This window comes from Crinia signifera, chromosome 7 (genome assembly GCF_055691185.1).
Source record: "Crinia signifera chromosome 7, ASM5569118v1, whole genome shotgun sequence".
Lineage (NCBI taxonomy): Eukaryota > Metazoa > Chordata > Amphibia > Anura > Myobatrachidae > Crinia > Crinia signifera.
The window spans coordinates 32032893-32046055 of record NC_139223.1 but is presented as its reverse complement, the minus strand read 5'-3'; the positions used below and the strand labels follow the sequence as shown (position 1 = coordinate 32046055).

General features: G+C 47.7%; 1 protein-coding gene across 2 annotated transcripts in view; it reads left to right on the top strand.

Annotated features, from left to right (window-relative positions):
• Positions 1–13163, top strand: part of RAB26 (RAB26, member RAS oncogene family) — a 177451-nt gene that overhangs the window by 26626 nt on the left and 137662 nt on the right. For both annotated transcript variants that reach the window (XM_083152761.1, XM_083152762.1), the window contains one exon: positions 7414–7524. In XM_083152761.1, coding sequence (XP_083008887.1) covers positions 7414–7524 — 111 coding nt within the window. The remainder of the gene's footprint in view (positions 1–7413; positions 7525–13163) is intronic.

Here is a 13163-nt window from a genome sequence, read left to right as displayed (position 1 = left end):
ACAAAGTAGCTGGCAATAGCGCTAGGTGCTGAACTTCAGATCTAGCGCCCGCAGGAGCGCGCAATTACCTGTACACACTGAGCGGTGTCGGCGATTGGTCCTTAGGAAACGGCAGATTGGCCCGGAATTTCTATGTACCCGGCTTTATCTTCAGTCGTCGTAGCTGTCCAGATGGGACGATTGGATCAGAATATACTTCTTTATTTAGCACTTTCTAGAAGATAATAGATACAATCTGATTGGTTGCCCATAGCAACAGCCCGTCTTCAGTAGACCGTTCCTCCTGTAGCTGGGACTTGTAGTAACACATCAGCTGTATAGATTCTGCCACTCAGTACCTTGATGTATGTTTTCCTTGCGTTACCCTTCAGTCTTGTGCTGTTACATATGATCACTAGGATCCCGGGGGATGGTAATGTCTAATTGTGGAGGATAGAATGTCATTGTGGCCCCCAAACATAATGCCGCACATGGTAATTCCTCTCAAACCTGAAAGCACAGATTTGATATTACAAATACAATGATGGCCCTACGGACTATACAGTATGATGCGATTTGGCCATCTGCGGGGTCCCCTGATGCCTCACACACACCAGCTGTTGCTCAGCTCCCCCCCCCCCCCCCCGCACGTTTCCGCTGGTAGCTGTGTTCTATCAGTATTTGTTGTCAGAGCCGTAACCATGGCTGCACGAGTGTGGCCCACCTGCAGGGCGCAAGGGCAAGAGGTCTTCACAATATGACCTTGTCACTGTCAACCAATAGTGGTTGACCTAATCAATCGACCTAGACAGTGGATACCGACGGATACCGTCATATATGCTAAGCAGCCCTGCACCACAAGGCATCTTGTGAGTGAGAATGGATGTAATTAATATGAGGCAATAAGAACAGAGAGTGCATTCTGGAATCCACCCAATTCTCAGCACAAAGGCTGCGTATCTCTGCTCTTTGGGGTGCAGTCTTCAGACATTGCTGATGGAGATTGCTGTAGCAGCTGGGGCCCCGAAGCAGCTTGGCAGAACCTAGCTCCGGGCAGTAGTATGTCGGAGACAAGACGCCGTCATAGGAATAATTGATCTCTATCTGGAAGACTCAGTTATTTCCCCTGTAGTGTCGTTTAATCAGCTGCAACTTAGGCAGAAAGTTCAGGGTGACCTCCATCCGGATTCCCTCATTCATTTGCTGTTGGTAACGCGGGCTGATGCTGCAGGTCAATAAACCGGTGCAGCTGGGTCAAGCAGCAGCTGAGACTGAACAGCACAGTCCTTTATTTTCCTCACCAGAATGGCAGCTTGTACGGCCACCTAAGCGCCACTCCCCATACATACAGACGCCCGAACAGGTTGCAGTTTGGGGGGAATTGGTTCAGACATCCAAAAATTACACAGATTTCCAATTCCAATTTAAAAAAAAATATAAAAAAATATTGAGGTTGCCGAACAGATCCAAACTTGTTTGAGCCACAGCGACAAAGGCCCTTCTGGTTCACTCGCAAAAAGGCATATTCCTTCCCAAATGGACAAAACCCTGTGCACTGCAGGTGGGGCAGATGTAACTTGTGCAGAGAGAATTAGATTTGGGTGCGGTTTTACTTCAAAGTGAGATCTATATTGCAGTGTAAAAATAAAGCAGTCAGTATTTTCCCTGCACAGAAACAAAATAACTCACCCAAATCTAACTCTGTCTGCACATGTTACATCTGCCCCACCTGCAGTGCACATGGTTCTGCCCATTTGAGAAGGAATTCGCCTTTGCGAGTGAACCAGAATAAAGGCCAAAGGCTAAGCCAGTCCACATACGTTCCGGCCAGTCCCCACTACAATTATACATACTTTTACATTAATGCTAAATATCATTTGCTTGTATTTCACAGATAAATAGAAACCCGCAATGATTTTAATATAGTCAAAAATCAAAACTCAAACAATTTGAAATGAGCCCTTTATGATTTTGCCGAAAAACATTTTATTTAACTTAGTATAGTATAGTATTCCAAGCTGGTATAACATATCTGAGTTTCTCTTTTTATACACAGATAAGTCTATATACTAACAGGGAAAGACCCCGGTTCTCTCTGGAATGTTATTCCATACTATAGTACTTCTACCTATCTATGATGGCTACTGTCCACACAGAGATTTGTTGCCTACCTCTGCCAAAAGCTGCAAATGTAATAAGTTCCGGCGCAACGTTCCTTCTCTGGCCCATCCTCGCCAACTCCATCTTGCCCTGAATGTAGGCGTGGTCAGCAGATCAGATTGGGCTTCGGGGGGTGTGTGTGTGGGGCTTGTTTTTACTCCATTCTGGGGTACTGTTACCATACCAGGTATGTTTCTGGAGTGTGGCAGGGAACAGGGGTATTTGGAGGACGCTGGAGCAAAGTTGGGTGGGTACATACAAACTACACACAATCTACACACATGGGGCTGATTCAGACCCTTTTTGTTATGGGCGAATTTGCGTTATGGAGCAAAGGGCTTTGTCGAGTTTCACAGTCACTGAGCTGTTCGCTCAGTCAGTAAGTGGAGGGAAGGGATGGGTGTGGCTATGCCTGCTCGGAGAGGGGGGGAGGGGGAGCTGACGTCAGTGCCCACCCCCAATTCGGAGGACAGCAGCCATCTGAAAAGTAGGTATTGACTTTCTTTTCAGATTGAAGGCTGGAAAAGTCATCCTCCTCTTTGCAGCCGTATGCAGATGGGAGTGCTATTGAAGATGGGATGTTGCCCATAGCAACCAATTTTTTTTTGTTTAGCACCTTTTAAAAGATACTGTAATAGATCTAACCTGATCTAACTGTACCCGTGTGCCTTTGCTGGCGGCTTAGATTACCTGCTGTCACACAGCCACATTGACCTGAGCATGTGAACAGCTGAAGCGGCGCTGCCCTAGATACAGGAACACAAGCACCGTGATTTTATCCTGCCGCCAACGGAATTACTGTGAAACCAGCATTTTACCCTGGTAGTTATGTTTCATGCAGCCCCTTTTACACTGCGCTTATATCTAATAACAGTATACAGTACACCTCCTTCCTCTGCTCGGGACATCGGCTCCTACATACCCGAGCGTACAGCCAAATATAACCAGCCTGATCCAGAGTTAATAGCAAATCCTAAAAAAAAAACAACAACAAAGAGTCCCAGCAATTTGTAACATGTTACATTGCAAGGTGCCCTGTGTACATCCTTGCACCCATACAAGCGAGGACTGAGATGCCCACTTTTAGCACCAGTATACACTGTATTACCGCCTGGTGCATCCTTATATGTCACCTCCTCCAGCCCCATGTCAGATGCACGTTCTCAGTTTTACCGCGGCCTCCTATGCTTGGGGCTGAGCCCCCGTGTACACAGCTGCTTGCATCGATACGCCTGCAACACCCGATCCCGTACACAGTTACAATGGTTCCAGCATCTTGACAGCCGTCATGCTGTGCGACCAAAGGCTTACTCAGAAGGTCAATGTTTGACCGATGTACATCCGATGTTTGCCTTCCTGTGGTTCAGAGGTGCCGCAGGTGATCATCTTAGTACAACTGAGGGCAGCTTTAATATTTGCATCATTTCGCACAGCTGTACGCATTTGAGGTGCCCATACACTAGGGCGACTTCTCCGATGGGAGAAGTCACCTGCGTTGAGCCTTGCAGGAACCTCCCGGGCGGTAGGACTGCATAGGAAACACCGTATGCAGTTCTTTTGCATAAGATGTATCCCAGCCATGCCAGCGGAAAGGCTTGGCGATGCCATATGTCTTTCGCGCACACCGTGCGATCTTCAGGCTCCAATGGGATGCTCATGGGACCGTGTATTTTATCGGACCTGGGGGGGTTATTCTGGTTGATTCGCAAGGCTATGAATTTGCAGACTTGCGAGTCCACCAAACACCGCCTTGCGAATGGTGGCCGCCACCCATTCGCAAGGGCGTTTTCCTCGCAGGGCCTAGGGAGATCTACCCACATCATTCGATGGTCACCCATCGGTGGATGGACATCCGGTGATGTCAGCGGCCCCCCCCCCCCGCACCCCTGTCATCGGGGCATTTGCATAAGGACGCCCAGCATTTTCATGGGAACGCCCATGAATCGCTGGGCATTCCCATATGCAAATGGCCCAACCCGCCCCCCCACGCCCCTTTCCAGCCCCTACTTGGGTGCGCGCGCCCGGCAAACACCCGGTTTGCCATGGCCACACACACCTGCCGTTTGCACATGCGCAGAAATGCGTCTACACACGTGCAGATGCACAACCATCAGACCCCTTGTGAATGAAGGGGTCCGAACGAACGGAAATGAATAAGGTCCTTGATGTCAAAAACATGCAATTTGGACACTTTCCATCCAATTTATCGCTGCAATCAAATAGAAAAAGTGACCAATTACCATGAATATGCAATAGTGTATGGGCACCTTTACAGCTGCGGTGGCGTGTGTGTAGATCTCTGAATCTGACCCTTTAAATCTGCAGCATGGTTCCCCCAGGGCGCAAACTGTTCCTCTTTTGCTCCTTTTTTTCCTACTATATCTAAATCGGAATGAAGGTCTCCATTTAAGTTGACAGTAACCATATTGCAGCACCTGGTCAGTGGCGGCAGTGGGGATTATAAGGTTGGTATTCTCAAGCACAGGGATTTCCGGAGTTTTCTTGCAGTCGGTTAAATTAGAATATTAAGGGATAGTTTAAAATAAGCTTACTACTTACCTCTAATTAATCCTAATTTCTGTCTTTGCATTAAAGAAATGTATTGGTCAGCATATATAAAAGTTAGAACGAGCGCTCTTGCGCACTTTATTTGCTTACAGACGGTTATTTTTAATGATCTTTTACTAAAACATAATAACTTTTCATTTGCTGAGACAGGTCCCATATGAATACCGTGTTAGGAGGCCGCTCTGTGATTTTTTCTTGCAGTGAAATTAGCTTTTTCTCTGCGGTTTATACTTAAATGAGCCGGTAGGGATATTTTTGATTGTGGTTTAACCGCTGACAGTACCAGGCCCTTTTGACCTTGGGAACATTATACAGGTGTCTGTGTAACTTTATTGGGTTGTTTAGACTGCTTGATGGAGATTTTTGTAGGACCGTTCTCATCTTTGGGCCCTAAAATATCACCGCTGCCTTTCTTATGCTCCCGGTAATGCAATAAAAGTTGTAAAAACGTCACCAAGGCTTGTGTAAAGCTTTCATGGGTGTAACCCAATTTTCCAGGCAATGTATATGAAATAACCTTTAGACAGGCTTTACCAGGGATCAATGGGAATGTAATGGTGTGGCGCTCTTTACTTTCAGTGCAATTTTCACTAGGGACCCCTGCAGAGGATTAAAGGTTTCACCACACTAGTCTCCAAGTACCCACCAGACGGGGCCAGAACAGCGATTCCCAACCTTTTTTCTCTCCCGTACCCCTTGATTAGTGTACCCCCTCTAAATATGAAATATCCACAGTACTTACAAGTGGTAGTGAGCGGTATGCATGCCCTTATATTAAGAAGTAGCGGAGGAGTAGTGTGCGGTCAGGAATCGGGTCCCCCTGTGTCTGGCCGCTGGCTGTGTACTGTCTCCGGGGTTCCCGATAACGCCTGTAGCGTTAATGCCGCTGCTTCCTCCACACGTGTCAGCGCGGTGCAGATGATCGCTGGTGTCTGAGGGCAGCGCGGGTACCTCCCAGTTTATTGCTGCTCGGGCAAAAGCACAAGGAGACGCTGATGACGCTACAGACGGAACCCGAAGTGACATAACCGGGTTCATCTCCACTGCCATCGGGAGACTTTATTGTCAAGCACCCCCAACCAGTCTGCAGAGTACCCCAAGTGGTACACGTACCTCAGATTGGGAACCACTGGGCTGGAAGGAAAGGGTTTCATGGTGGAGGGGCACGGACGGGGGTCAAAGTACAAGAAAATGATATACTGTATCTGGAAGCACGGAGGAATGAGATACCAGGGGGGGGGGTGTGTGTGTGGAATGTGGGGGATGGGGCGGTAATTCTTTGACCATATTGTCTGTAATAATTTAGCAGATGTAACAGTTGTGCAGAGACTTTGTAGAGTCACAGAGGGCATGAGCACACAACAAAACCGCAAATGCTCAGATATGAAATACAGGTCTGCCCAGCCCAGGTACGGTGGGCGAGGTGCATGAGTGGGCGTGTCTATGAAGTACAGGTCTGCCCAGCCCAGGTACGGTGGGCGAGGTGCATGAGTGGGCGAGTCTATGAAGTACAGGTCTGCCCAGCCCAGGTACGGTGGGCGAGGTGCGGGAGTGGGCGTGTCTATGAAATACAGGTCTGCCCAGCCCAGGTACGGTGGGCGAGGTGCGTGAGTGGGCGTGTCTATGAAGTACAGGTCTGCCCAGCCCAGGTACGGTGGGCGAGGTGCGGGAGTGGGCGTGTCTATGAAATACACGTCTGCCCAGCCCAGGTACGGTGGGTGAGGTGCGTGAGTGGGCGTGTCTATGAAATACAGGTCTGTCCAGCCCAGGTACGGTGGGCGAGGTGCGGGAGTGGGCGTGTCTATGAAATACAGGTCTGCCCAGCCCAGGTACGGTGGGCGAGGTGCGGGAGTGGGCGTGTCTATGAAATACAGGTCTGTCCAGCCCAGGTACGGTGGGCGAGGTGCGGGAGTGGGCGTGTCTACACTGCTTACCAAGATGCTGCATGGCTAAGCGTGCATTGCAGGAGACCTCTAGAGTTGCCCAGGTAATCTGTTCCCACTCCCCCATTCTTGGTGCACCTGTGAACTGTGACCCTGGCTCAGGTAGCCTGAACTTCCACTGCAGATCACTTTGGTACAGTATTATTAATACTGTACCAAAGTATTACCCCCCATTGGCATATCTATCATGGGTGCAAGGTGTATGGTTTACACCATGTCTCAAGTCAAGGGGGGCCCCGCAGCCTGCACCCATATAATAATACTTACCTCTTTGGAGTCCCGTGTTGCAGCATAAATCACCAGGAAAATGGAGCAGTGGACAATTCCTGGGGATTTGGGCATACACAGTAGAGAAGTCACAGGGAAAATGGCATGTGCACCATTTTTTCAGAGACCCGCGTATACAGTACATTGTATAATATGGCTCATTTGCCCTGCCAGAGAGGAGGGGGCGGGTACAGAGCCTGCACATAAGACCTGTCCAATCTTAAACCCCCATGTATTACCCCCAAACCACTAATATACCTCCCAACTATTCTAAATCACAGACCTTGAAAAGTGTGGTGCTATTGTGAAATGGGCCTGGTTACACCTGACATGGACATAATGGCGAGGGCCTGGGCTTGGTTTGAGTACTAGAATAATACATGTGCACATGTACGCAATGCCGTTTAGTCAATGCACAGTAAATGATATCCAGCTCGCTGCTGGATCTTACGTACACCCAGACACATGACAATAATGTGCTGTCCTGTGTTTCCAGGTGATGCTGGTGGGAGATTCTGGAGTAGGGAAGACGTGTCTGCTCGTCAGATTCAAGGACGGGGCCTTCCTGGCCGGCAGCTTCATCTCAACCGTCGGGATTGACTTTCGGGTAAGACACGATGTGGCAATCCTAACAACTGCTATTATAGTGTCAAAGCATAAGACAGGTCAGGACTTGGGAAAGCCTTTCTAGCAGAATTAAATGATGAGATTTATCAATAGGATCTGTCGCTATAACGACTGCAATATGGCGCCAATGGCTGAAACCTATGTAATATTATTTGGCGCTCTGGAACCCCTGTGACGCCTTATTAGTAAAAGCTATGGCTGTGTGAGTGCCGCCTGTGTCTCCCATACCTGCAGTGTGCAGCTTGGGTTCTTCCAGGGTCCTAGAGGCTGGCATGTTTCCTGGTTGCTCCTGGGCATCTGAGAAAGAAGCTGTCAGTAGAGAACCCAGGGAGACCTGTGATATTGGAAGGCTGCAGATTGACCATACAATGCACAAAGTAATACGCTGTACGATCCTTCGATGGATCACAATGGTTTTTAAAATAAAAAAAAAACATTTCTCCTCCAATGTTGGGAACCTTCCTGTGTTTCTATACACTCAGGAATATGAGGATGCTGCTGGGGGATGGTTCAGTGTTCCTCGTTCTGCCAGCTTCTGCCAATTACACCAACCAATAAACCAGACTCGAGGTGTTTTGCTTAGTCATAGAGGGAGATCGTGCTTTGTGTGTGTGTGTGTGTACATGTGTGCCTGGGGCCGCCAGTTACCAGCTAATGATCACACGTCAGCAGCACTGATGAATAAATCATTGTGACTGCCAGGATGAGCGCGGTGTCTGTCCTTTAGAACCGTCACGTGTAGGTTATTTTACTACGTTTCACCAAAGATGCAACATTTACACCTTAGAACTCTAGGACAGCGGTTTCCAACCATTTTTCTCTCCCGCACCCCTTGATTACACATTTGATTTATGAGTACCCCCTCCTCTCAATTTGCAATATCCACAGTACTTATGAGTGGAGTGGAAGTGAGCGGTATGTGTGTCCTTATATTAGGGAGTAGCAGAGGAGTAGTGTGCGGTCAGGAATCGTATCCCTCTGTGTCTGGATGCTGGCTGTGTACTTTCTACAGGACGCCCACTAACACATGTAGGAGTAATGCCGCTGCTTCCTGCCCCGTGTCAGCGTGGGGCAGCTGATCGCTGATGTCTGAGGTCAGCTTGGGCAGCTCCCAGTGGATTGCTGGTTGGGAGACGCTGATGGCGCTGAAGACAGAACCGGAAGTGACACAACGTGAATTATCTCCACGGCAACAAACCCCCAACCAGTCTGTAGCATACCCCCTGGGGTACATGTGTCCCAGGTTGGGAACCACTGCTCTAAGGGGTACATTTATTAAGATGGGAGTTCTGTTGAAGATGGGATGTTGCAGCCAATCAAATTCTACCTAATATCTTGTAGAATGTGCTTAATAAATAAGCAGTAGATTCTGATTGGTTGCCTTGGGCAACATCACATTTTCAATTGAACTCCCAGCTTTGAACTTGAACCTTAGGAATGTTAGGGACCCATTTAATGAGGTCACCTGGCTGTGGTAGGGGGCCCATATGTTTGGCATCTTTGCGTGCAACTCTTCCTGGTAAAATCCATATAATTTACAATTCAGATGCACAAGCAGCTTCTGCTGAGTACAATATATGCTTAATGCCTATATTCTGTGTGCAACTGCTGCTTTAGCTACATACGAAATGCTTCGTTACAGTGACTTCCCGTAAACTCTGTGATGTAGCATTCTGTATGCAGATACAGCTGTGGCCATGCACAGATTATATGCACGCTGCATATCATTTTAATCATCAGAAGCTGCTGTGTCTTATTCAAACCATTTTGCGAATAAGAGTCATTGCAATGGAAAAAGCCAACCCAAAATAATCACTTACCTATTATATGTATTTAAGTGTATATGAGAGTACTCAAGCTGCACCTGCCATAGGGCCTGTACACCAGGCTGGTGACATTAGCATAAAAAAGGAAGTTGGATCTGCAGAAAAAGACACGGACTGATCAGAATCGGTGTGTTTGGCAGAAATGGATGCAAGGAGGGCTGCAGCCCCCCCCCCCTCTCCAACTGAGGAGCCTATGTGATCCGCACACCCATCGCCTATTACATAAAGTCATTGTTTAGTGCTGTTCCTCTAGTGTCCTTTATTCTGTATTCTACCTGCGTCTTGTCCTGCGCTCTCTGCTTTAATCTGTTCGAAATTATTTTTTTCTTCAAACATTCAACACGACTAGACATATACTCAATATTTTCTCATCAGAAATCTGAAGCAAACTATCACACTGAATAAATGCATCATACATCTTGTATGTGTTTTCTAGATAGATGAATAGGTCAGTATCATTTTACACTTGTGTCTTTATTGATAGGAGGAAAAGAAGCGTGTCACTGAAAGATAAATCTGTGAGATGTATATAATACAGCATATATACTGTTTACTAGAATAAGTTGCAAAGTACAACAGTGACATGTTGACCCCAGTGACTAGGGATGGGAAGTTAGGAGCTCAGCTGGAGGAAGTCATTTGTATTTACTAAGCAGTGCTTTTGAAAGCTTCTCTGTCTTTGGCAGATTTTCTGAGCCATTATGTAAACAGTGTATTGGAATGGTGTCAAACTCATGTACCTCCAGCTGTTATGGAACTATACATCCCAGAATGCACTGCCACAGTTTTAGTAATAAAAAAAAAAACCTCTGTTCCTACACCATTACTTCTTTAAAAAAAAAAAAAGCCTATTGCAAGGGAATCTCTGGTGTTATTCCACATTGTTGTTGGTTGTGGTTTTTATCTAAAGGCCCCCTTCCACTAGTGTAATTTGGGCCCTTTTCATCGAATTCTGAGGCATTGGCAAAATCGCATCCGATGCGCTGTCCCATGTTCATCGGATCAGAGATCATCATTGCTGCACCAAGGATCCAATGGTGCCCATACAGCGTGCGTTGCGATGCGATATGGGCAGTACAAAAAGTGTGTGCAGCACATACTGTACTTTTTGTACTGTGCGGTGCCCACGGGAGTGTGCATTGCATCGCATTCCACGCTGCTATCGCAGCATGTATGGGCACCTTAAGTCGAATAGCAAGGGAATCGCACCGTGTGTACACACTAAAAGTCATGTGCTCTTTACATACAATTCATGCTATCTGCATTATGCTGTGTACACACGGTGAGATTTGACATTCGATTTGGTACTTGTGGAGTATCACGGCTCCCATCGTATGGCATCGTATGCCATATGTAGTGGCATACGATGGCATACGATGCAATGCGATGTTTTACCGATTTTTGAGCATTTTTGCTCAAAAATCGTATGCCATCGCATTACATCGTATGCCATATGTAGTGGCATACGATGGCATACGATGCGATACGATGTTTTACCGATTTTTGAGCATTTTAGCTCAAAAATCGTATGCGATCGCATCGGATGCCATACGATGGCATCCGATGCGATGCGATGGCATACGATTTTGCACTGAAATGCATCAGAATGCATTGAAATGTGTATTAAAGTAGTGAAATGCCCCCAAATGCCATTTTTCATAGTGCACCACCCCCACTATCAACGTCAACCCGAAGCATGGCGAGCGCAGCGAGCCCGCGAGGGGCGGCGGTACGCGAGGGGCGGCGGTACGCGTCCTACGACCTTTTCATACCCCCACTATCCACGTCGGCGTGGAGTTGAGAATAGAATAGTGTGGCGAGCGCAGCGAGCCACCGAGCCCGAAGCGTGGCGAGCCCCGCGAGGGGACGCGGATACCTGTGAAGCCCGCGAGGGGACGCGTATAGCTGTGAAGGTATCCGCGTCCGCTCGCCACGCTTCGGGCTCGGTGGCTCGCTGCGCTCGCCACACTATTCTATTCTCAACTCCACGCCGACGTGGATAGTGGGGGTATGAAAAGGTCGTAGGACGCGTACCGCCGCCCCTCGCGGGCTCGCTGCGCTCGCCACGCTTCGGGTTGACGTTGATAGTGGGGGAGGTGCACTATGAAAAATGGCATTTGGGGGCATTTCACAAGTTTAATACACATTTCAATGCATTCTGATGCATTTCAATGCAAAATCGGGTGCGATCGCATCGCATCGCATGCGATTTGATCGCATGCGATGCGATGCGATTTTTAGCATACGATCTGCATACGATGCAGGTCGTGGGAGCCGTGATACTCCACAAGTACCTTCGATTTTGACTATATAGTCAAAATCGCATGCAGATCGTATGCAGATCACACAGGTTTTTTACCTTGGGATCCTGATGCGCGCTCCCATGGCAGCACAAATCGAAACCCAGATAGACAAGGCAGCAATGACTAGTGTGCCGGACGGCTCACCAACAGTCGGGATTCCGACTGCTCCCTCGTGGGGGTCCATGACCCCCATAGATGGATAATAAAATAGGTGGCGAGCGCAGCGAGCCACCGTTCCCGCAGAGTGACGAGCGCAGCGAGCCCGCAAGGGGCTTCATTTCGCTCCCCTCGCTGTGTAGTTGGGATTCCGACGTCGGGCTAATTACTGTCGGAATCCCAACTGTCGGTGTGTTAGACCACACCCCAATGACTACATAGTGCAAATCTAATGCAGATTGTATGAATTGTATGTAAATAGCACAGAGGTAGCAAAGATTGCAAAGCACTCAAATCTTACGTCGAATAGCATGAGAATCTCACCGTGTGTACACACCATTAGATTTGGACTATATAGTCATTGCTGCCCTGTCTATCTGGGTTTCGATCTGTGCTGTCCCGGGAGCGCGCATCGGGATCGCAAGGTAAAAAACCTGTGCGATCTGCATAAGCTTTTGACTCTATAGTGAAAATCTAATGTCAAATTCACCGTGTGTACACAGCATTAGAAAGCATCTACTCATCCTGCGGACAAGATTATTGTATATATGTGATCAAGATTGCTTCACAATTGTTTGTAAAATAAGGGGCGTTAACAGCAAATGAGTTAGCACAATGCCGCGTACCCAACCAATCGTCCTGAGTTTGGAATACCCCCTGCAGGGAGAGTCCCCGTAATTTATTTCCATCATAAACAGGCGAGCTGTAAATGAATTGGATGCAGGATTAAATCTCCTCTCTGTGTGATTTATCTGTTTATTATTCAAGTCCCATTTAAATATATCAATCACTGTGTCACTTTCTGGTAATTGTGACCTGCCTACTTATATTGTGTTCCAGTGGGTGTACTTGCTTCCCGTGTACCAGCAGTTGTTATGATGTGGTGGAAGCAAGAATTAACCGGTAGCCGCCAACTTTGATGATTTCATCTCTGCCTGTGGTCACCGCTTCGATACCCAACCATGGCCTTATCTGTGTGACTTTGTATGTCCCCCCCCATGTTTTCTTCCCTGACAATGTTCACAGCATTTATTTAGTCAGGGCTTTACAACATTCACATAAGATCTATGTGTCCAGTCGGAGCATTGGAACATTCCTAGGGCTAGATCCACATGTGCAGACAGAGCATTATAATGTTCATACAACATGGGGTGTTCACAAGACTAGTCTAATGCTGGGTACACACCAGGACGACTAGGGCCCGATCCCCACAATCTAGATCCAATTCCGATCAATTGGATGTAGATTGTGTGCTGATTGGGCCCTTTTCTGACCTGGTGTGGACCGATACCGATCCGATGCGCGGTCCCGCGGGTCGGTCGGTCGTTATTGAG